General features: G+C 45.1%; 1 protein-coding gene across 1 annotated transcript in view; it reads right to left on the reverse strand.

Moving 5' to 3' along the window:
- Positions 1 to 25,833, reverse strand: part of HS1BP3 (HCLS1 binding protein 3) — a 56,619-nt gene that overhangs the window by 29,408 nt on the left and 1,378 nt on the right. Inside the window, exons 2-4 of the mRNA XM_033056625.2 lie at positions 21,290 to 21,455; positions 11,693 to 11,900; positions 9,711 to 9,930 (exon numbers count right to left, since the gene is read on the reverse strand). Coding sequence (XP_032912516.1) covers positions 9,711 to 9,930; positions 11,693 to 11,900; positions 21,290 to 21,455 — 594 coding nt within the window. The remainder of the gene's footprint in view (positions 1 to 9,710; positions 9,931 to 11,692; positions 11,901 to 21,289; positions 21,456 to 25,833) is intronic.

Consider the following 25,833-nt stretch of genomic DNA (forward strand, 5'->3'; position numbering starts at 1 on the left):
AAAGGAGCAGGCTCATCGATGAGGTAATGCTTTTTTATTCTAATTAGGGACTTGAGTCATCCTATTATTGTAAAGTCCATGAAACAAAACATGTTTAAATCTGCCCAATTACGTCATGTTCAATCCTCTTCCAAAGGAGAAGTTAAAAAAAAAAAAAGACACTTTTGATTCTGTGTAGTCATAAATTTATCCTGTAGCTTCTCTAAAGGCTCTTCTGCCTTCTCTCTTTCTCAGTTAAGTAAGGACTTGCTGGATATGCCTGCAGAGAGGCTCACAGCAGCTCCAGCACCCTCAGTGCTGCCTAGCTCTGCTACAAATGCCCCCATGTCCTGCCAAACAGGAGGGGGAACCAAAAGCCAAGAGTTCACTCAGAGGACTATGGGAAGTATTTGAAAGTTGGTGCCAGCTAGTGGTAATGGAATTTCATTCCAGTTCCCTGATATTACTTGGCTCTACAGTTCTTCTGTATACAGAAAAGTGCATGTTAAGTTTTATTCCTTTAGTATATTGTAAACAATGAACCAGGTCTGTTAAAAATCCTGTCAAATCTTTCTTAAAAGGAGACAATCTACTTTAGCAATCTGGTCAAATTCCAAGCTGGGCATTTGCATTTACATGGGTGCAATTCTCTCTGCATTTCCAGTTGAATTAAGTGCTCTTCCTTTATGGTGCTGCAATGAAGTGTTGCACAAAGCAATTACAGTAATTTCACGAATACAAGCCGCACCAATTTGACCAAAATTTTGGTGGAAACCCGGAAGTGCGGCTAATATTCCGGGGCGGCTAATCTATTAACAAAATTCTAAAAGCTGCCAACACGGAAGTGAGAGCCCGCGGCAGCCCCAAGCCAAGCTGGAGCCCGGCCGGCCCCGGCAGAGGTGGGAAAGCCTGGCAGAGGCGGGGCCAGCAGTGTGGGGGGCGGGCGGCAGAGCCTGAGCCAGCAGGGCGGGGCAGGGAGGGCGGCAGAGCCTGAGCCAGCAGGGCGGGGGAGCCCGGGAGAACTGGGGCTAGCAGTGCAGGGGAGCATGGCAGAAGCAGGAAGGCCGGCGGGTGGGGCTGCCTGGCAGCGGGGGAAGCCCAGCATAATCGGGGCCAGCAGCGTGGGGGAGCCCGGCGGTGCGGGGGCCTGCAGTGCCGGCCAAGGCGAGGAAACGCGGCGGCGGTGCAGACGGGAGGGGGCGGCCGGCGAGCGTGGTGGCGGCGGCGGCAGCCCTGCCGGCGGGGCGAGCGAAAGCGGCGCTCGCGAAAGCGCCGCCCGGCGAGCGAAAGCGCCGCTCGCGAAAGCGCCGCCGCGAGCCGCGACCGCGAGCCGCGAAAGCGCCGCCGCGAGCCGCGAACCGCGAGCCGCGAAAGCGCCGCCGCGAGCCGCGAACCGCGAGCCGCGAAAGCGCCGCCGCGAGCCGCGAGCGCGCCGCCGCGAGCGGCGAAAGCGCCGCCGCGAGCCGCGAACCGCGAGCCGCGAAAGCGCCGCCGCGAGCCGCGAACCGCGAGCCGCGAAAGCGCCGCCGCGAGCCGCGAGCCGCGAGCCGCGAAAGCGCCGCCGCGAGCCGCGAGCCGCGAACCGCGAGCGCGCCGCCGCGAGCCGCGAAAGCGCCGCGGGGCGGGCGCGGCGCGGGGCGGGCGCGGCGCTCGCGAGGCGCGGCGCGGGGCGAGCGAAAGCGGCAGCGGGGCGAGCGAAAGCGGCAGCGGGGCGGACGGCGAGCCCGGCAGCGGCAGCCCTGCCAGCCGGGCGAGCGAACGCGGCAGCGGGGCGGTGCTGACGGGAGAGGGGGGCCAGCGAGCCCGGCGGCGGCGGCAGCACCACCCGGCCAGCCCCGCCGAGCCGTGGCGCTGAGCTGGGCCACCCGGCCCCGTCGGCAACCATGAGCGGGCCGAGCCTGCCTGGCCCCGCCCCGAGCCAGTAAAGCCCGCTATGCCGCGATCCCCTTACTAATTGGCCAATTTGTGAAAGCTGCGCACGGATTCTCGCGACGAACGAAAGTGCGGCTAATATTCGGGGTGCGGCTTATCTATTGACAAAGACAGCAACATTGTCGAGGCACCGGGGGTGCGGCTTATAATCCGTGCGGCTTGTATTCGTGAAACTACTGTACGTCCTTGCTGCATTTCACCCTAGGTGAAGTTACATTTGTGTTCTGCTTGGAAACACCACCGGATGGTACACACAGCTGTAACACTACACAGACTAGAGAGCTATTTTCAGCCCTTTGGGCTTAGGATGATGGCATAAACACAAATTAACTATTTATAAAACCCATTAAAGTATATTCAGTGTTCTAATCAGAAAGAAAATGAAGCACATTAAAATAATTACTTAAACTCTTTCCCAAAGGATCCTCATGTTCCAGCTGTGGATGTACTGAAATCACTCAAGCCAGTCATGACAGAAACTTACCACTGAACTATAAGCCAGGCAATTGCTTAAAAACCTGGAGAAATAATGACTGTATAATCTCATGGGACCAAAAATCCAACACTAGACAGTGAAATATGAATGCAGATAAGGACAATGCTGGCACAGGGAGGACGGCCATAAGTTTTCCTTAGGTCAGGGAAATTACTATTTCCAAAATGAAAGAAAACACAGAGTAGCCAATTTTAGAGCTGTGACTACTTTAAACCTCTCTGACAGTGTGAGTGCCCTACTCTGATCCCAAGGTACAGTTCTTTCTGACTGCCAGGTGCACACATAGCAGCACCACCTGTGCAATACACTCTCCTGAAGCAGTGCTTATGTCAACTACAAGTCCAGGAGCACCCAAAAATCTCAGTTTTCCTGAGCATAATTCCATTCAGTCTGCCCTCCAAAGAAAAGCCATGAGAGAAGAGGGCCAAGTCTTTCAGACATCCAACTCGATTTCCCTGACTGGGAAGTACAGCTAGAAAAGGGTCTCAGTTCCACCACTTGGAGCCACACAAGGCTTGGTAGAGTTATCTCAAGAACAGGTTTCTGCCACTCAGAAGACATAACATAGAATGAATATGGATGATTCTGTGAGATCCAGCAGCTAAACATGGTTTCATTTTCCATTGTTTTCTTTCAATCACCCTCAACCTCCCATTTGTGGGGGCACAGCAAGATTTCAGTAAAGAAACACATTGGAAGCTGTTCTCAGGAGACAGGATTGGTGTCAGGAAAGAAAGGAAAGTCCTCTGCATGGGAAACATCACTCACAAAGCACTTAGAAAAACAAAGATGTTCAGGAGACAAACTGGAAGGGCTGAATTCCTATAAGGAGAGCATCCCTGCCAACCTGCTTTACTCCCTAGCCACTAAAGAGAAAAACAAACCCAAAGAGAGGCTACAAGGTTGCCTCTAAAAAAGGTTGAGACCAGACAATTTATGGACAGTGAGGCAGATTTATCCTCTAACTGGGTAAGTCACACAGAATTTTTGCTCCCTTTTCTTCTCTTTTTGATGGAGAAGAACACTATACCAGACTATTATCCTTGGTTTTCAGAAAAATTTGATCTGTCAGTAGAAGACCAACGGGGCTGTTTACTGGGATTTTGCGAGTTGCCAATCTGACAGCAGCTGGATTGGAATTGCGACAAATACTAGTGTCACTTGGCAAAGTGATGGTCAAACATGCCTTGCAACCTAAGCTTGTGACTCAACAACTGACAGAAAATAAAGGTTTGCCTGTTTGAATCTCTGAAGGCTTCACAGCTGCGAGCATGGATACACACACTGCTAGGAAAACAAAGCTCTATTTTCTCATTCATTGTTTTAGCTATTTGAATTTTGTTAAAGAAAAAATGACCCATATCTTCACTCTTTGATGTTTTGACACCTTCACTTTCTTTCAGCTGACCAGGACAAACAGTTTTTATGCTGTATATAAATCCTACTGGATTCAGAGGGGAAGGCAAACATGTACCTGGCTGGCCCAAAAGGCAGCTGTGAATTTGTGAGTGGCCGAGGAGCAGAATGCCTGAGGAGTGGCAGGAATACAACCCTGCCAGCCAAGGACCAGAAGGCACAGCAGCTGAACACACATTTTGACAAGTTTGCTCCAGACCATCTGTCCAGCAGTTGTGCTGGGACACTGTGCCACTCCAGCCTGCAGAAATTTTCTTCCTTGGAGGGGAAAATCCATGAGCAAGTACACTACTCTCACCTATTATAGCTCTGGGCACTCCATCAATAAAACCTCTTGGAAAGATGCTAAATGTAGGATTTCCCTTAAGCTGATTTCTGCCTCTCCATCAGCCACTCAGCTGCCCAAGGTTTCTGGCAGAGGAAGTAAGATCAAATGTTGCCACTCATTTCTTTCCCAAAGACAAAAGGCTGAGGCCATTCTAGGCTCTTCTGCCACAACACGAAAAGGAAAGGGAGCACTGGGATCAACAACTCAGGAGTCAAGCTCTAGCCTGACTGCCACTCAGGGGCTGGGGAACACAAAAGGTGTAGGATGCAACCCAGAAACAACTGCTGGCTTGCGTGCCAACCTACCTCCTCCTGCAGCCTGCCTGGCTCTGCAGGCTCTGGCAAGGCCAGGGCAGGCTCCTGGCTGCTCATTCCCTGCCAATCTGCTGCTCCAAGCCATCACCTTCTTCATCTGCAGCCAGGAAAAGCACCAAGTGCCTTAACCAACTAAACCCAGCAACAGCAAACCTCTAGTACTGGAGGTGCTTGAGTTTGACCCCAGTAACAACCAGCTACAAAGATTAAAAAAAAAACTTCTGGCAGAAGGCACCCAAAACATCAGCCCTCACCAGCCCCATCCCTTCCTAACTACTGTCAGGACTTAGCTGTATCTGTGTTTAAACACAATAGATGCAAAGCTTTCACCTACCCATGTGTCTGTATTCCTCAGGAGAGGAACAAATCTGGATGAGAAGCCACAAAGGGAAATCCTCTGAAACAAAAGTAAAGGCACAGAGTCAAGACAAACTCTCCAGGACCTACTAGGAGATAGAAGAACTCTTGCCTAGGGAATACTCACCTCTGTGCAGTTTGCCAGGAAAAACCTATGCCTGGGGAAATACATGCTGTCACTGAAAGATTTAGGGAGGCAAAGAAAAAACAGCGGAAGGGAGGAACCCGGTGTGGAGGAGAGCCTCCTCTGAGGGCTGCAGAGAGATGATGAAGACAGGGAAAAAAAAGCACAGGAAAAGGTGGGTTCTGTCAAAGTGGTGAACAAATATTGCCTCAGAAGGTAATTGCAGCTGAAGAAATGCATGCACTGAAAGGGCTGCTGCATGTTTTAACCCATGAGGCAGCCACACTCCTTTTCCAGAATTGCTGCTGGTTTGTTCAGAGGGGCTGGTTCATTTTAATCAGCTGCTGTCTGAGCTTTTTTGGAATGAACTGAATACAAGTACTAAATTCAGTTGTTGTGACTAGAAAGCGGGAGGAGGGGATGCTAAAGCTCTTGGCTTCAACATATAAACAGTAATACTCTCTATTTCACCCACAGAGGAAGAAGACCAAACCCAATTCAGTAACTGTGATGTGGTTTTTAACTTGTAAGATGAAGACCTGAAAATGTCAACTTGATCTTGCTTGGATTAACCAAAAAAATCCCAAACTGGATGCCTGAATTCCCTACAGAAAGCCAAGGCCTAGGGTAGAGTGGAGCAAAGATGGCAGCAGGCAGAAAGCTCTGCGGGTAGAAGAACATGGGCCACATTGTTTTATTGAGTAATTCCTACACAGCCTGGGCCTGAGTACAGGAGCTCAGTTCAACAGTTCAAGCTGTTAGAAGAGTCCCTGTTACCCCCTGGCATGGGACAACCTGCCTTCTCCCAAACCATCCCAATCACAGCCCAGGAGGCAGCACAGGCCAGCAGCCACTTGCAGTGGCCAGTCTGGACACAGCCAAGCTCACTGAGAGGACAGGAGAATGTCCTGGCATAGCCACAGCCAGGCTCTGCTCAGTCATCTTATTTGATCCCTGCTGCACACAGCTCCCCTCACCCCATGCCAACCTCCTCTCAAACCACTGCCAAATCACACCTTTTTCCACTGCAGAATTTTCAACAGTACCATCAAGTTCAAATGAACTACTCATGCAACTTATGTCTCTCTTCCATGCCTTGTCCTTCAGAGGTTAGCCTCTTTCAGAATCATTGCTCCTGCTTCTTTCATTTCTAAAGGTGTGCCAGTTGGAGAACTCCCTGCAACTGAGACTAGCCACACAATACTATTTTGCAATTTATGAGGAAAATCCTTTAAAACATTATTAAAAGCTACTGGACCTTTAATAACTCAGATACCAAAGCATCATGGTAGCTATTAAGGATTTAAAAATATGTATCTGCAAATGTTGAGCTCTATGGATTTAAAGAAGAGTGATAAAGAGTGGTGACAAAGCTAAGTCCTAATGTACCTAATATTGTCCCTACAATGGGGAGTTAAATATGTATCTGATTTTCTACCTCTAAGGGAATTAAAACATTTTAACAAAGGAATATTATTATGATTGTGGCTTAAGAGGGGGAAAAAAAATCCAAACCCAAGAGATGTTAACTTCAAAAAAATGCTGTGAGAGCCTTAAAGTGACTTACAAGTCACTGTATACTTTGAGTGCTAAGAAATAGAGCTAAAAGTGTGCCACTGCTACAAAAGTGAGTATACTGTAATTCATTCCCTTATGCACAGCTGATATCAAAGGATCATCTTACTCTGTATTAGGAGTGATTTTTCTTGCTTGACCTGTATATTCTGTCCAAAGCTGAAAAGATTTCTACAGATGTCCAGGAAAACTTGCAGAGTTGGTTACAATACATGGGAATACCAATACTTCAAACTATCAAGAAAGGCAGAGGATGAAGAGAAGAAAACGTATTTCAATGAATTTCAACACTGCATCCCACAGATATAAGTTAATTTTGAGCACATTTACTCTAGGAAGAACCAGGCTTCTGGGGTAAAACAATAAAAAGTGAGAGGGGTGTTAAAAGATGAAAACTTTATCAGAAATATGTATTGTTTTTGACATGTTCCTGATTTGGACAGCAAAACCCCAAGACTTTCTGCTGTTAAGAATCCCAGAATCACCCTGCTGACACAGAGAGAAGCTTTGAGGCATAAGAACCATACAACAGAGAAACACCAAGTTTGTAGATCATCAGTAATACCCACAAAAGATGAAGAGCTGAACTGGCAAGTGAGTTTGCCCACCTGACATCAAAGAGCAGTTCAAACACAGCCCTGAAAGCCAGGTAGAGAATCAGCACCACTGGGATGTCTCTTCCAGGCAAAATCCACATGGATGACCAACAGCAGTACAAAACCAGAAAAAAAAGGCCCTAGTTTAGCATTTTACCCCTAAGGCCAGATATTTAACTGGATATTGGGTGGTTCAGCAGCACAGCAGCAGTGCTGGGCCAAATCCAACACGCAGCCTTCTGGCCCAGGAGGAGAAGTTGTTACCAAATGAAGCGTGCTGACAGCATATGGAGGCCTGTGCTACTGGAGCAGTTTCATCCTCATCCAGAATGCAAAAAAACCTGTAAGATTATGCCAAACACATGATTCAATTTAGGCTGGAGCTCTGCTGCTCAAAGCACTCTGGCCACCACTACTGCATGAAATGGACTGGCTTGTTTCAGTGCTGACTCTACAGCTTTCCAAAGATTTTTTAGAGAGGAAAGGAGCATGGATTTTTTCCTTCCTTTTTAACCTGAATTTACTAGGCACCAGGGGACAATCTCCTACTAAACACATTTATCTATCTGCTTCACCTCCCGTTTATTCATTCCCATGCCAAAGTAACTTTGAGCACTAATGTGAAGCACTACAGCACTAAAGCTGTGGGGCTTCAGCTCCCTCTTCAAAGCATGCAAGCACCAAACATTTTAACAGATACACAAGACACACTAAAATGTCTCCTGAGACCTGCCCATCCAGAGACCACTAAGCTCCTGCCTTTGGCCTCTCAGCTAGACACCTCTTAGTAGATGGCACAGAGCTGGGATACAGTGCTGATGTACAGTCTGACCTCCATTGATGTGAGCTGAAAATAACTTCCATGGGAGCAGGATGAGTTACAGGAGAACAGAGACAATGAAAAATCCAGCTCAGAATTCTTGTTTCCACTTTCATGTTTCTGCCCCAACGCTGTACATGTGAGAGTGCAAAAGCAATAATAAATTGATATGGAGGTTTCTTTTATAGATAGCCAGCCACTGCTTTAGAGTGAAAAACATCTGACTGCATAACATGTCACACTGCAGCTCTGTCCCAGTGAAGACCATACTTCTTATATAAATGAAGTTATTTTGATTCAGTAAGAATTCTGTACTTGGAAGGAATGGAAGCAATAAACTAAATGAGGATTAAATACCAGATCTTGTCATCCTTCAGTGCATTAGAAGACCAAAATAATCAAGATTTTCAAATGCTATGTCAAGCTGTGCAGAGGAGAAAAGCAAACTTTTTGCTTGTTTTGGCATAGCAAGCTCTTTACAGCTTCTATTTGTTATAAGTTGGAAAATATAACATTGCATTTGCTAACCCAATAGATCATTTTCCTATCCAAAAAAGGAGAACTGCTTTTGTAAATATACAAACTAAGGACCTTACATTTTGTGGGAAGTATTTCTTTATCTAACTTGTCACTGTAAATGGTTATTTAAATTTTTAAACTCTCCTTAAACAAAACAATAATTTTGATGCTGAGTAATTCAGTGCATTTTGTCAAAAGAGTAACAGTTAATGTTTTCTGGTGATCATTCTCTGGCGAATCTTTTCTGATTTAAAGGATTAAATACTTCAAGTAAAAAGGACAATGTCTGGGTAGCCACAATTACAGATGATTATAGCAGGAGGAAAGTCCAAATAGTGCTTCCAGTATTAATCATCTTATTTGATCAAACTTAGTGTAGGAGACTCCAGCTTAGAGCCTAGAGTGAATGATCACCTGGAAATGATTTAATGCCATTGGGAACACCAAGAGAGGGGTCTGGCTTGTTATTCTCAATTATTGCCTATTGCTGTGCAGAAGCACTTTGAAAGCTGTCTAGATCCAAGACAACATTCAGTAGTGGCTGGTGACTCTGAGGGGCTGAAACCATCCAGCTGGGTCAGTTCAGTGCTTGCTGAAGATCAAAAGCAGCTACACCTTCTTTACTCGGACATCTAAAAAAGTAGTTGTTGCTTATGATCCTAGCCATGGAAAAGCTAAATTTGCTTCCAGACTTTAGAAGCTAGGAATTCAGTGAGAAATTCCATCTTGAAGTTAAGAAAGTAACTGTCTGAAAATTACTTAACAGGTAAGCAAGCCCAGACACTAACATCAGGAAACTTTGATCCTATTACTGTTTCTCAAGCTGTTACTGCTTATGCTTTAGTGGCATTTAGCATGTGACACCTTCAGACAAAGGAAAAAGGAAAGAAAAGCCACAAGTGAGCTCAAAAGCAGCTCCAGACACTGCAGTCAGTGTCCTGTGTACTCCAGAAGGCACATCCATGGATGCTGGAGGGTTGATGCTTTGTGGTAGAACCCTGCATTGCTCAGCAAAGTCCCTTCTGTAGCTGGGACTGTTACCAAGCCATTAATGATGTCCCTGTCACTTGGATCCTGAGGAATTCACTGAAAAGGCACTACAAAGTCTCTTCCCTCTACCAAAGCACCTCATCCCTGAACTGCAGAGGCTCCTCCTCCTCTGTGAAATTTAGTGATGTAGGGACAGTGACATACAACAGCCTTATTCAGAGAGGCTATCATCTACATACCTAATTTACAGGATTTGAGCCATACCTGATTATCCCAAGAGGGTCTAAAATTTCCTCCTCCTCCTCATCTCCCTCTTCTTTTTCCTCCCCTTTTTTGACATTTTCCACTGATAAAAGCTGTGAGATTAGGTCAGGTGTCTTCTCCTCTTTGAAAAAATCCAATGCTTCGTTTTCTTCATCTTCTTTCTCCTTGTCATCAGGCACGTTTTTACCCTTGAAGTCAACGGCACTGGAAGATTTTGTACCTGCAAAACACAGTAATGGAGGCTAAACTGAGTATACAAGGTTTTTATACCTTGTACTTGTTTCTGACAGTTTTGTTTGAGGAATGAAGGACACGATCAGCTTTTGTGAAACTCTTTCAAAACACTCCCACTGTTCCCTTTATTCACTATGTGTCATTATGTGTCTGATCTGTTTACTGATTTAAAGTAGTTAAGTAGAGAAAGACAGAGGAAATGAACTTTATCTGAGACACAGCAGCACATGTCAAATCTGCTTATTTATGTTCCTTCTACAGTCAACAGAAACAATAGAATTTCCACATGGTGATTCATCCCATACAAATGAAGTCATGTGAGAAGCTCCTCTTGGAAGTGCCTATTTCTATTCTACTGGCTACAGAGAGACTGTAGATACTCTTCTTAGCTGTAGGTAGCTAACTTTCACATAGCTAGCAGAGAGAAAAATCCTCTTTTTGACACTATTTAATTAACTTGGGCTAAAATTAGAGCACTGGACAGCATGTTTCTACAGCAGCTCTTCAGTTTACACTGAAAAATGAAGCCTGAAGTTCTACCACCTTTCAGTATGCAAGATGCATCCAGCCCAGCAAATTCAGCCAACTGAAACATAAAACTAAGTCTTCTCACCATACTTGTTACATGCAAAGCACAGCAGAATGAGGAGAAAATGGATCCTTGTTGTTGAGTTTCTGGATATCTAGGGAAGCAATTTAAAATAGTGAGACCAGCTTAAAAAAGGCTACTGAAAGCTATGATGGATGAAATTCATGGTTACATCATTTTGACTATCGAAGTAACATGGCATGGGAGACTCATCTCACCCTGCTTTTCATGTCTGCATCTGCCAAATCAGTGTAAGATTTACATTATTCTAAGGCAAATTTTGATTTCACATTACTCACACCAAATCTGCCCACAGGATGCAGATCCATCTACTTCAGATGCAGATGTGCACCATGCTTAGGTAAACCAGCATGCAAAGATCAATCAACATGAATTCTGAATTCTCAGTGCAAGGGGTCTGCTTTCAAGAGAACACTGCCAGAGGAAAAAACCCCAAACAAAAACCTTACTACCTGGATCTTGCCACACATTTAGCAGCTTTGCCCCCCTTGGCTTTAGGAAGCTGCCAATTTCACAGATCTAGTCACACTTGAAACTTCCGCAAAATGATGATATGTTTACACTTCTTAGTTTCTTGCAACTTCACTTACTTAAAAGTAACTCTCTGCAAAGAATCCTGCACAGCACCAAGCTGGAGTATTCCCTGCTCAGCAGCCCTCAGCTGAATTAAAAGCAGAGAACTCATGTTCCACTCATTCAGTATGCTGCTATGTCCAAGGGACATAGGAAAGGAACTATCAGAATCAACAACATGCTGGTAAATCAGACAAAGCATGGAAGAGCTGCTCACTAAAAGAGACCCTGCACTATCTTCTTTAGGGTGCATCTCCCCACTGGCAACATATGACTATTCAGCCTTCTAAACTTATATGTCCTGAAGCACAGCAGGAAATCAGAAACAGGATAGCACAATGCTTGCTTTGAAGGTGCCTACCAACATCTCTGAATGAGGCTCTCCACTGAGAGGACAGAAAAACACTAGCAAACATGACTGTGCAGCACTGCAAATGCACGTGAGGATATTTTCAGTGACAGCCTTTATTCTGGCACTCTCTAGTATTTGGCTACCCAAGGCAAGAACTTAACAATTCCAAAAAGCACATTCATGGGAGAGGGGACACTCACATCTTTTAGTTACCTAAAAATTCCAGTAACTCAGGACTCGTTGCTAGATCCTCATCTTTGGAGATGAATTTCATTATATCATTGAACATAGCTCTTCGTTCAGAGATGTCAGATTCCCCCACAAAGAGAACTTTTCTAGGCAGGAGTGGAAGAGAAACCTGTGGATATCGTGCTGTCAGTCTCTGGTAGAGTTCTTCAATCTCACTGTACTTCTTGGAAACCTGCAATGAAAACGTGTTGCCCGGGTTAATTTCTTTACAGGAGAGACAGGAGCAGCAAAGTAGCAGTTTAAGTGCTGTGAAACATTAACTGTGGAAGTAGAAAACCATATATTAGCAAGGAGCTTTACACATGGCCTAGCAAAAGCCTGTTATACACCCGGTGAATCCTCAAGCACTGTTGCTGGTCTTCTAATTCTGTTATTAAAATCCACTGCTTAATGGAATTAAAGTTCATTGCCAGAATCCATTTGTCTGACTCATCAGCTAATGAAATACTGCGAAGGTCACTGCTCCAGACACTCTTCTGACAGCAGGAATCCTTGTCTACTAAAAGTGATGCCCAGTCCTGAGAGACAGGAGGGAAGAAAAGCTCTGCTTGGTAGGTATATGGTGGAGAAAGCTGCCTGTGCCTTTGCACCACTCCCATTCCTCACTCCTGGTGGTTTCAGTGCCCTTTGGCTGCTGAGGCTTAAAAAACTGTCACATCTTCTGCCCTGAAGAGTCACCTGACACAAAAACCTAAGGGCAAAGACCTCAGCTGACCCCTGGATATTCAGTACATCCATGAGAAAATAAAAAACAACAACTTGGCCATGGCCTAAAAGGTTCTCATACAGGGAGAAGATGCCAACAATGAATGGAGTCATTCCTTCTGTGGACAAAGACAGGAAGCCTGAGGAGAAATAAGGCTCAAGATATTACAAGGAAAGCAATAGCAATGGGAATGTTGGTTAGAAAAGGTGTGGCTTTTATGCCACATTAAGTATTGAATTCAGTATCTTAAACCAAAACACAAACAAAACACTATCTCTAAGTGACATTATAGATGCAATGAGAGTGACTTCCCTGCTCTGTGGTGTTATACAGATAATATATTTGTCAAGGCCCTCCATGGACCCACAATCTACCAAAGTGTTTCAGTTAATACAGAAATTTAAAAAAAACCTCCTAAAATATTGCTAGTGGAGTGCATAGGACACAGATACTCTTTTAGGATCCAGCTCTTATCACATGTTGCTGAACTCTAGTGGAGTGAATCCTAATTAACCCTGCAGTATGTGCAGTATTGCACATACTGAGATGGATATAAAAGATGGAGAGACTCAAGAACCACACCTTGGAATGGAGAAATGCAGAGTTCTCCCACAGACACAGGAATAAAAGAAAGTCAGCCTAACAAAAGCACAGAAGGGAAATGAGTTACAGATTAATGCAGAATCCCTACACTACCTTTATACAAGCAAACTAAACAGCACCAGGCATACTCCAGCCACTGGAACCTGAGAGCAGCTACCAGAAATCTCATTTATAGTGTCTAATCAGAACCTGACAATGCCTGGCACAGTTCCTACACTCTGGGCAGCTCTCACACCCCCAGGTAAGATCTAGCCTGGTGGAGAGACCCCCTCAGCAGCCACTTTGGGCACTGATGAGCACTGCAGATGGAAAGAAAGTTAAATCCAGCACATGCAGCCAGACTGAGTGAGCTGCCCTCCAGGCCAGGGAACAGGCCCTGACAATAACAGGCACACCTCAACCAGTTCACTGATTCAGATGTGGGCACAAAGAGCAATAACCACCTCAGCTTTCACGCTTCCCTGCCTTTCGCAGTAATTACCAACCTAGCCAGATGATTTGGAAAAGCATTTGCATTTCAGCTGCAAAATGTTCACTGTGGGTTCAGTGTCCAGTCACAAAAGGCAAGCAGCTCTGTAACAAAGATCTGAAACACAACATCCAACCTGAGCTGATGGGGGATGAAAAACCAAAAATTTTATATTTGTCTTGTGAAAGCAACAAAGGTTAAGTGTGAGTAACACTGTGCTCCACATGCAGGATCTGAAATGCCATTCAGCAACCAAGCCCTAAAGTGAGGGCAATAGGGATGTTCCAGAACATCAAATTCTTCCCTTTGAAAGACCCCAAAAAGAGAAGGGAAAGCAATTCCAGAGCTTCTGAACTGCTGTACATTTTTAGTTTGGTAGGTCCCAGTAGCACTCTGAGCCAGGTATGGTGTCTGAGCCCCTCCCAAAAATACTCTGTAAACACAAACATAAGGGTAGTAAGGAATTCAGCAGTGCTCTTCCAAAAGAATAAACATCATTACCTTTCACCCAGGGAAAAAAAAAATTAAGTCTGATTTGCGAAGAACATTTAACATCTAATTAATTTCAATAATGACTACCAAATTTCTGAAAGCATTACAAGACAGCAGCCAATCAAGATTATGCCAAAACAGTTTTTTAAAATACTCTAACACTGAACTGAGATACACAAACTTATTTCTTTCCCCACTTAATTTCCATTCCTCTTCTATCAAAGTCTGTAAATTATTCATAAATCTCAATTTATGTCTAATTACACCACTGAACCTAAAGCAAATGCACACCCTCGCATCCCATCGCTAATTGCGCCTTTGTGGATCTGCGTGGGCTTTGAACAACAACGCCGGGAACGCACACGCGACACGGAATACCAAGTGTGACAGCACCGTGTCCAAAGCATACTAATGTGCTTCCCAAAGCCTGCAGCACACCGTGCAGGCCAACATCCAGCAGTGCCGGGATGCCCTCTGCTGGAACACCCCGCTGTACCAGGAGGTGTCAGACCAGCCAAGACCATTCCCTGCTTGCCTAAGCCCAGTGCTGGCCCCTGCCAGCCCCTGCCAGCTGGGGCTCCTCACCCACTGTCCCTTGGTAGGCTCCATGACACCTGGGCTCAGCTCACTGCCAGATTTACCTTGGGAATGCAGTGGTAAGGCTGGCTGAGCCCAACAGCCCCACACTAGTGCACTGGGAACCACTGAATGGTTTGGGTTGGAAGGGACCTTAAAGATCATCCTGCTCAGTACAGGACAGACACCTTCCACTAGACCAGGCTGCTCAGAGCCCCATCCAGCCTGGCCTTGGACAATTCCAGGGATAGAGCAGCCACAGCTACTCTGGGCAACCTGTTCCAGTGTCTCAGCGTCCTCACAGCCAAGAATTTCTTCCTTAGATCTAATCTAAACCTTCTCTTTTTCAGCTTAAGGTCATTCTCCCCTGTCATTTCCAGGTCCTTGCAAGCAGTCCCTCTCCTGCTTCCTTACAGCCCCTTAAGGTACTGGAAGGGATCTAATGTCACTCTGGAGCCTTCTCCAGGCCAAACTGGCTCTCTCAGTGTCCTCACAGGAGAGTTGGCCCAGCTCTGTGACCACTTTGTACCCTTCCTCTGGATCTGCTCCAACAGGCCCATGTCTCTCCTGCACCTGTGACCCCAGAGCTGGATGCAGCAGCACAGAGGCCGTACACAAGTGCCAGACAGGTTCCACAGAGTGCATTTTTTCAAGTCAAATCTCAGACATGACGCAGAGCATTCTCACACCTTTCCAGTCAGAACGCGCTGCTCTGCTGCAACAATTCTGGACCCTTTCAATTTGACATCCTCTGTCAGTTTTCCAGGAGAAAGGTCTATCAGCATGTAACAAAATTAAATCTTGCCTTTCCTGGTTATCACTTACAGCTCTTTGAAAATTGTTGATGGATCCTATGGCCCAAAATGTCTGGATAAAAAATTAGCACAGCTCTAAACCCCATTTTATCAATCTTATTAAGTAAACAAAGTTCCATTTGATTAATATTCAAATATATTTTCTTCTGCTGCCTGTAATTCCTCCAGGTCTTGATTCTGCAGTTACCCTCTCCCCCTCCATGCCTCTAACTGAACTCTGTGAACACTGTGGAGCTAAACACCCACCACCTGTAAGTCAGCCTGAGTGCACACACTTCAAGGAGTTCTGTCAAGTCACAATATCAAAGGTTCAATCTGCTTCACTTCAAAAGAGTTAATCATGCAAATACAGCAAAGCATGTGCACATTTGCCAGGTCAAGACCTTATTTGCCTGTAACAATTAACATCCAACACAGAACTTAAAAGACAGACAGGGATGAGTTGAATGTTTTTTTTTTTTTCCACTGGGAACAAATAAATAAGTTGAATGTGATCAAGTATAGCTAGAAGGCTAAGAAAACCACCGTGAAGTTCAAAGTGAAAGTCTGAAGTTTGCTGCTAATCCCTCAAATCCCATGCATGTGCCTTGCCCCCCTCTTCCCAAGGGCCCCACACATGAAAATGCACACCGGAATGGCTGTAGGACACGAGCCTGGGACTCGCAGTTGTGCACAGAATTTGATCCTACTCAATATTAATGCTATTTAATGCCTCCTTTCCCTACAAAGCTCATTTTACTGTCCCATTTCTGACCTCAAACTTGCCTTCCTATGCTTTGTATCTGCTGCAAGGATTTCAACAAACTGGAGATCTTACAGCTAACTCGAGCCCTTTGCCAGCCAGCGCACACCAACAAAGAGCACGCCTGATTTAATAGTATTTTGTAAAAACCAGGGTTACTGTGACTTTCTCCTTAAAAAGCCCACTTCTTAACGCTGTCAGAAAAGGGAGATCCAGCATCTCTGTCCTTTAAAACAACCACCAGCTTTGGGTAGAGGAATCAAAAGCATCCCTTCTCCCAGGCAGCACAAACAAAGCTTTCACTTGGAAACTCCCAATTCAAGCCATACCAGAATTAATGTTGCTTGGTGACCCTGTGGGTATGCATTATGGTAGATTTTAATTACAAGACCACATGCTGTTCTCCTCATCTGTTTTGCCCAGCAGAAGAGCAAGAACTCTAATATTTCTTTTTAATCAACATGAATCCTTAGTGGCTCCTGAACCTACTGCTACACTGAGCATGAATTCCCGCCCCCCTCACATCACAGAAGCCATAAGGTGAAGGAATTTATCTTCACAACATATCTGTATGGTAAGGAAAAAGCAACTCCAATGCACACAGATTTTGAGGCAAAAAAAGAAAAAAAAAAAAGGCCAACATAGGCAAAAAGGCAATGATGAAAACAAATTAATACACACCCACGTACTCACACACTCCCTCATTTTAAGAGAGGAAGACATTTCTATAGTAAATGCCTCCCTAAATTGTGCTGTGCCTGTCAAACACCAGTAGTTATTTGCTCAGTTTTGAAAAAGAAAAAGCTTGACTAACAAATAACTTGTGCAGAAGAATCAAACCGGATGCAGAGACAAAGAGAAGGCACTAAAGGCTGGGTGGATTTTTAATAAGGCTGGGAAGGGAGAAGTTAATTGCTGAAAAAGCTAAGGTGTAGCTAGAAGAAATGCCTTTAAGAAAAGCAAAGCCTTTTCTTTTTATCACAGAAAATGGCAAATCTGCAGGCAATAATTAAATATCACCTTGGTAGCAGTACCAAAGAGAAAACCAATTTCCCTCTTTCAATAGTACAAGAGTATTCTGACCTTTGAAAGAAGTGCAACTGACTTTTCCTTTAATTATCAAATATAACCTTAACATTATGCAGTTCTACAACCCACCTGCCCTATTTTACAATTAGTATTTTTTAAAATTAAAAAAATTCCTCCAGTTTCTAAAAATTTAGATCTGAGAGTCATCACAGAAGTGAATTCCTTCTTCTGTTAATACTTCACAAACATTTTAATTAGAGATGCCACGATGCTGATTTTGCAGAGTCCTATTAAGGTTGGGGAATAGGGCACTCTGGATTGTTTACACCCAAACTAAAGGCTTCACAGATCAGATCTGAAATCTCTTTTTGATGTTCACCTGGTTTTTGTCATAGGGCCTTAACACATCTCCCCGAGAGGACAGAGCCTCAAGCTGCGTCGGGGAGGCTCAGGTTGGACATCAGAAAGAATTTCTCCATGGAAATGGTCCTTAAACATTGCCATGAACTACCCAGGGGGGTGGTGGTGGTGAGCCATCCCTGGACGTGTTCAACAAGCGTCCGGATGTGGCACTTGCACAGTGCTCTGGCACAGCTGGCAAGGTGATCTGTCCGAAGCTGCGTCAACGATCTTAAAGGCCACTTCCCACCCCAAGGATGCTATGGTCCGGCCCTGGAGAGCACGGCTAGCTGAGAGGACGCTTCTGCCTTGCTCGCCATCCTTTCCCAGGGAAAAAGGAGCCGCTGGAGCCACTGGTGCCGCTGCCAGTGCTGCCGGTCCCGGTGCCATTGCCGGTCCCGGTGCCATTGCCGGTCCCGGTGCCATTGCCGGTCCCGGTGCCATTGCCGGTGCCGCTGCCGGTCCCGGTGCCGCTGCCGGTCCCGGTGCCCTTGCCGGTCCCGGTGCCATTGCCGGTCCCGGTGCCGGTGCCATTGCCGGTGCCGCTGCCGGTCCCGGTGCCGCTGCCGGTCCCGGTGCCATTGCCGGTCCCGGTGCCGGTGCCATTGCCGGTCCCGGTGCCGGTGCTGCCGCCCAGCGCCCGCCGCGCGCGCTGCAGGCCCTGAGGGCCGGGCGGGAGCGGCGGCTCCTGGAGGCCTCAGGGACGGCGGCAGGCGAGGAGGAGCCACAGAACACCGACCCGGCTCCACAGGGGCCAAAACAGACACACCCCGAACATCGGTATGCAAAGACAAGGAAAATCCTAGCACGCCTGCCTGCCTTCCCTAACCTACGTGTCACGCTGCTGCTGTGACACTGGCTCCTTCCTTCAATTTGGCAGTTTCAACACAAGCAAAAAGAAGACGTCCCCTCTCCCATTCTGCCCCAGCACAGGCACATAGTAATAGTTTCTTCTTCCTCCTTCAGATGTCTCATGCGACTGCTCTGTGACAGAATTTGCCGTGTTAGATCTGCTGCCCACCGCAGCCTTGCTCTCTGCTGTTGCTCGGGTGCCTGGCTCGGACACTGCACCTGCAAACTCCTGGGGAAGGGTCACAGCTCCTGTTTGTGCTGCTCCAGCCTCCAGCAGAACAGGGCACTGCACAGACCCGCTGGCTGCAACCCCCCTTCCCTGCACTTCCTTCCACAGCACTGGCACTCCTCTCCAGGTTAAGCCATCTGCCTACACACATGAGCTGCCTCAGCTCCCATGACAGTCATTGGTAAAATGACATTTTGGTGAAATGTGATTGAAGCTCTACTCACCTGAACACAGGCAGCAGTGGCACCTTGGATGCTGCACTGTATTCTCCTTGCTGTGTCAGGGCAGCTCCAATGCCTTTATGTCCTCTGTCACACCTGCCAGCCCTGTGCACACACCTACTTTACGGTAGGGTAATTTAGGGTTTCTCAAATGGTACCAGATGTTTTTGTTATGCAAAGTGGGTTCCCCCACCCCACAGATACTCAGCTACATCCTTTTCAACAGCACTGAACTGATGGGGATGGGAGTTTAGAAAACCAAATGCAGACATCTAATTATAGACAGCACACTGTTCTGCCCAGAAAAAGGCATCCCATGGGATCTGAGATGCTTTGGGGTATCCAAGGGACTTGTGTGCAGCAGGCTAATACCACACAAGATCTATAGAAAACCCACAACCTTCTGAAGGCCAGGTAGAAAATCCCAGGGCACCTCTGAGTGCACACAGTGATTGGTGTGCAACTCTATTGACCCTCAAGCATTTCAGCCCCTCACTGCAGCTGTCCAAAATGTAAATACTTTCCCTTTATGGTCAAAGAAGAGAGGCATTTCCAGAGGATGAGTCACATCATTCCCCTCCTCCCCACTGACCACACAAGCATGGACAGACTCAGATTAAAATATCTAACTTACAGAGAGATAAGTTACGACAGGTGAATCCCTCTGTTCCTTCCAGTAATACATACAGACAAGACTCATCGGAATGAATCGATGGAAAGCATCCATCCTCAACCTCCCAGCTCACGGTTTTGAATTACTCTCACACAACAAACTATATAATATATCATACTTAGTCAGCTGAAAAAAATGTAACTGATGAGATAAGTGTTATTCTCGTCAGGCTCCACCAGTTTTCTTCTTCATGAAGAATGAAATGTCAGGAGGCCTCACTAGAGGAGAAATCAGGAAGGTTCATTTCACTTGAGAAGAGCAACTGAGTGCTGAAAATCCTCCCAGAGACAGAACAAACAACCACAGCAAGCAGAGGGGCTGCGGTACAAAATCTGTTTATCCTCTTTATAGACAAGCTGATTTTATCAACTTATTCTTAAATGATGCAAAATGAAGGTAGATGATGACAGCCCAATTTAACACCTCAGGTGTAGTCAGATTCTTTCTTCCACAGAGCTGTGTGGAAATATTACATAAGCAGGCATTGCTGCATGAAAAAATGCAACTGCACTTCCCCTTTTCTTATCTGCCCCTGTCTGGCCCTTCCCTGTCCTAGAAGAAACTTTAATGAGATTGTGCAACTCAGGCTCAAGGAAGAGGTGTAAATCAGTACTGAATAACAACCCCCCAAAATACCCATTTTTAGCCAGGAGCAGTTCCTCAGCTGATGCTGTGCAATAGCCACATGACACTGGCACACCAAAAGAAACACTGCAGAGTGAGAACAAGCAGTCAGGGATGAGGAGGGAGAACAGAACAGACTCCTATGCCAGCATTGTTGCTTTTACCACAGTTACATATAGCACAAGGTGGGGAATAAATGCAGGAGATCTCATCTGTCGTAAAGTATTTTTTTTACAACACTGACAGATGTTTATCTGCAAATCAGATTGTTTCAATATGTTTTTATCAACTATCTTTCATAAAGTGTGAGTTACTCTACGGGTCATGGTCTACCAGGTAACCACACATTCACATCACTCTGACATTACAGTTATTCCCAAAACATCTGGAAAGAGCACATGTTCACAGCATGCAACAGGGTGTGTCCCTTTATGGTCAATGGACAGAGAAATGCGCTTCTTGGGAGTGGTTCAGCAGGCAGCAAAGGAAGATCAAATAGAACACCCTAAATGACTAAACAACCTAAAAAAACCTTTTCCATCAGCTTGACAGACAGTCCCGGGGCAACAGCTTAAGTGGATATGCACAGGCCATAGATAAGATTAATTGTCTGAAGTCATGTGCTGTGCTTTCAAACCTTTACTCTGCAGGTATAATGAAAAAGACAATCCAGCTAAATGTTTTATATGGACACTTCCTTGTAAACCTTTCTTACTAAGGATTTTAAAAGCAGTGTCTAGGTAATAGACCCACTCAAATAAGCTACTATATATTTATTTCATGTTTCTGTACGAAGTCTAGTACTGATACATATATTGGAGAAACCAATTTGTAGCAGAACTTACAAGAAGCTTAATTGGTTTCTCTTTGTTGATCCATAATGAAAAATGCCTTAAAGGCAAAAACAGTCATCGTCACTTTTAGCTCCTGGAATAAAAGTTCAATTACTGTGTGGATAACGAATACAAATAATGGAATAGGAATTGCAGAAATGGTACAGACTGTGTTGTCCTACCAACGACCCTGACCTAGAGAGGCTGTGATTGATGATGAGGCACCTGCTACATCATGACATAAATAATTGACACTGATTAAGAAAGTGATCACTAACAGGTCTGATTAAATATTTACCATAAATTGAACCACATCTTCAGGCTTGTGCTTTGCTGATTTGAAGGCAGCCAGCCGGGTAACAACGACAATGTGATACTCGACATGGCCAGACATCATCTTCCCCCGGATTTCCTGGTATTCCGGCACCGACAAATCCAGCCCTGTGTGCGTATTCTGAATTTGCCTAGGGAAGAAAATACACAGAGTTCAGGCACTCGCACGAAGACTTTTAACTGTCCCTCTCCCAGTTACAAGCCCAAGAAAATCAATGCAAAGGCTCTCACTGGAATAGGACATCACACAGACCCTGCTCCAAACACTTCCTACTCTGCAACAAGATAAACTGGGACACGGCCTGTTTCCTATACTCCATCCCAAAGCACCTGCCATGACACTGCAGGCAATGTGCCAAGAACACAGCATTTCTGTGAAAAGATGTGGATTTATTCAGAACAGGACCTCACTCGCAGGAGCTTAAAGTGCTCTTAACCCAGCATGGCAGGTGAGAAGATCCCATGATCTCTCATCAGGTTTATTTTGAGACAAAGGTGTGTTCACAGTGACTTGTGCTGAGCCCTATCCACCTCTCCTTAATCTAAATGCATTTCCAAGAATGATGGAGACAAGAGCTGAAAGGTGCCATGAAATAAAGAAGCTCTGTCCCTGCAGCACAGTTTGTGAGGTTTGTGAAGAGCCAAACAGAGAACTGGATTAAAGCCAAAATACAAAGGAAGCTACTGGAGCAGACTGATGGGCCAATCACAATTTCCATTTGTGAAGGTACTCGAGGAAAATTAGACAAACATCAGGACTGAACAAGTTAAAGGAGGACATGATCCCTCAGAGCTGCCTTCTGGTTTTGACTGATACACAGTCTTGCTGCCAACCAGCCTAAAGGGCACACCAGCCAAAACACCTTGGCTTTGCCACAGAAAATCCTTCTGCCAACAGAACTACCTGTCCTTTCATACCCACTTAAAGTAGACAACCACAGCATCAACCTCTCAGAGCTGCCAGCAGTCATAACCATCCATGGCTCCTCCTGGAGGAAAATGCAACAGGGGAGCAGCTGCTGCTGCAGTTTACTCAATCAATTTTTTTCCTCCTGACCACGTCAGATCCACAGAACTGTGGTGCCACCTTTCCCCTGGATTGCCATCTGAAAATATTTATGATATTTTTGCAAAAGGAATGCTGGATCATATTAGAGTGCTCACACATCAAGAGCAAGACCAAGCAGTTGCTGTTGGACGATTAAACAGTATGTTTAATGAAATAAACAGTCTTGTTTCAATAGCCTGAAAACCAAAACTGGTCAAAGATCCCTTCCCCAAAGTTACCCTATGCCAAGCTACAGAACACTCACTGTCACTGGAACCAAGTACTCTGCCAGAATCAGAAGTTCACCATCCAGAGGATTGAATACCTTCTGAACACATCTCTGAGTACATCCTTCCTATGTGTGAGTGAACATTTTTTTGAGAAATCAGAACGGACCATTTCAAAGAAAACCAAACTAGGATCATTAAATTTCTTTTCTGCCTTTTTAAACCTTAAGCATGAGGATTAGGAAGTTCCATCTTCCCTAGATTTCCTGTGTATTGCAGAGTGTGGAATTCTTACCTCTTCCTTCAGAAGGTTTAGATTCATTAACAGAGGTGCCCTTTTGCCTAAGGATACACAATGCACAGAACTTAGTATGCACTGTCAAGAGGCTGAAACCATCTAGTTTCAGAGTTTTAAAATATTCCTCTCATCATGTCAAAACTTGATCAGTTCTTATGAAACTTGAGCTTCCCCAAGAAGGCAACCTCTGAATCTCTAATTCAAAGCTTGAATAAAAAGCCTTTTAAAGAGAGTATCTTGAAAGTTCTTGATAAGTAGGATAACAATAAACAAGGACACAGACCCAGGTTTTGTACCCAATCCTCTTTGCATGTTTAAAGCATTAGGGCTTTAACAACAGCTGTACCATCTCCAGTGTTTGGATGATGCCAATCTGTTCTCATGTTCAGCCAGTCAAGGACTTAACACATCCAGACAAAATTTTGTTCTCAGTTACACGTGCTGTTGGCTCTACAGGACCAGTAGTGCCTGTGTGTGAACACACAGGTGCCTGGTTTTCACACAGCCTGTGGGACCTGCGAGTAACAACCATCATCTGGAACTCTGCCTCCTTCAGAGGCAGCCAAAATGCTGACTCTAAGGGCACCTGCCAGTAAAATCAGCTGGATCTGGAGTTTTTTAGAATAAACCTGCAGCAGAGGATATGCTCTTATAAGAGACTTACAGATCACAATAGCCTTAAACACTGTTAAGATCACCAAAGGACTTTGCCCACTATGGCAGACTGTATAAAGAAGCAATTCCTCATCTGCAACCACTGGCACCTCCACCCCAAATCTGCCCCCATGAATTCTTTGAAGTATGGACAGTAAATTAAGCCACCTGATGGAGACTTGAGATAAGATAAAGGTAGTACTATTGTCCAAGTTATCTCAAGCCTAAGGAGAGGTAAACAAGACTGGGAAAGAAGAGTATAACACTGCAAGGAGTCCATGGAGAAGGCCAGCTCAGCAACTGTGCTGAAGGTCAGCTCTGACTGGAGGAGACCACAGTGCACTGACTCAAAAGGAGAGACACACTGAGCACAGGACATTCACACTCACATGTAGGCCTGAGGGTATTTATTTATCCCTTCTGATGGGGCAGAACAGGCTCAACTACACAGGCATGAGAAGCAGCTGTCATGTCTTAAAAAGCGTCATAAACCACCAAAGACACCCAAAGCACACCCACATTTATTCCTGGGGCCTTCCATCAGAGGATTGTGCATGATTCACAGTGTAACAAAACAGTGCAAAACTCTGCCCTGCAGGGGATGTGCTTATAGCTGAATGTACACCTGAATGTACCCATTAAACTTTATGTTTTGTGGGACCCATACCACCAAAAAGGGTAAAGGACCAAGAGAACACTGCTGCATCCACAATGTTAGTGATTATCTTTCTACTTAATTGTTCTCTTTCTGCCTCTCCCCCCACCCTCTTTTCTATGTCTTTGTCTCTCTCTCACACACATTTTACTAAATAAAATATGCATTATTGATTTTGGCATATGATCTCATTTTGCACATTAATCTGGGTAGAAGCATCTCTCTCTAATAATCACAATAATCAGATCTTAACAGCTCTCCAGATGTGCAGTCACTCAGAAGTTGTGACTGCAGCTATGGCAGCAAAAAGGTCTGTCACTGGTATTCAGGAATGACTTATTAACCCAGGGAAGCGTCTGAGTTACCAGCCCTTGAAAGGATGTGTAGATGTGGCATCTGGGAACAGGGTTTAGTGGCAGTGCTGGGTTAATGCTTGGACTTGATGATCTTAAAGGTCTTTTCCATCTCAAATGAATCTGTTATTCTACTTCTGTTAACACAGAATATAAGTGACTAATTAACCTGCTTTTCACCTCTAATATAAATAAAAGGAATAATGACCAGTGCATCCTCAAGTGGCGTTTAGCTGAAAACACCATGTACAGATGTTCTGAAGTGACACTATTACAGCTTCATTGTAAGAGCTGCTGCATTATAGAGTTCTGAAACTGTCATGAAGTTAGCAAGCACCTTATCTATACCCAGGGGTTCTCTTTTTAAGTTGTTAGAAGTCTGCACTAAAATGTCGTGGAAAATGATTAGAGGGAGGAGAATAGCTACATTTTTGTTTGTTTGCTTTAGGCCTTATGATCACTTTCATTACCATCTCCTACAGGAAACCTACCCCTATTATCTCTTCCATAGCAACAGGGTTTCTTTTTAAATATAAAACTGATTCCAAACAAACAGAAATCAGCAGGGAGGCTGAGACAGACAGAGCATACTATCCAAAGTGCTCCCTTAGTTCTTGTAATGCTTTCAAAATAAGCAGCCTTAGTGTTTTAATTAATTAAACATTGTTATTGTTATTCAACCAGAACCAGCACCTGCAAATCCCAAGACAGAATATAGTTTCACTGCATTTTTTTCACATAAAACACAATTATTTTTGCATTTGTAGCTTTAAAAAAAAAAAGCAGCAAAGGGAGAAAACTGGTTGTTTAACTTGGACACGCAGGTTTACTGCTTCTTCTCTTTTTTGACTCTAGCTTATCTCCAGTTTACACTTCTGTCTACAAAACAGACAGCTCACCTGGGAACGTGATTAACCTTCCTAACAGGAATCCCTTCACCCAAATACAAGGAGACCATTCATACCAGCCACACCAGTGTGAATCAGATCATTGCACAATCAGATCATGCAGGATTGGCCCAGAACAGAGGAAGTGCAGACTACAAAGGTCAGCAGAACGGAGCAGCTTCCACAGTTCACTAAGGGCCAGGTTTTCACTCCTGTTCTTTTGATTTGGATATAATAATTAAATGGTATTTTAATTAATCCGCTTTCTGTGCTGAAAGGCCAACATGGGGGGTGGGAAACCACCAGAAATAAAGTAAAATAAGAGATGCAAGTGCTGAGACTGCAGAAACAGTTATTCCAGCATAAAAGAGTCTGGGCTTCCTGCCT

The sequence above is a fragment of the Catharus ustulatus genome, chromosome 3 (genome assembly GCF_009819885.2).
Source record: "Catharus ustulatus isolate bCatUst1 chromosome 3, bCatUst1.pri.v2, whole genome shotgun sequence".
Lineage (NCBI taxonomy): Eukaryota > Metazoa > Chordata > Aves > Passeriformes > Turdidae > Catharus > Catharus ustulatus.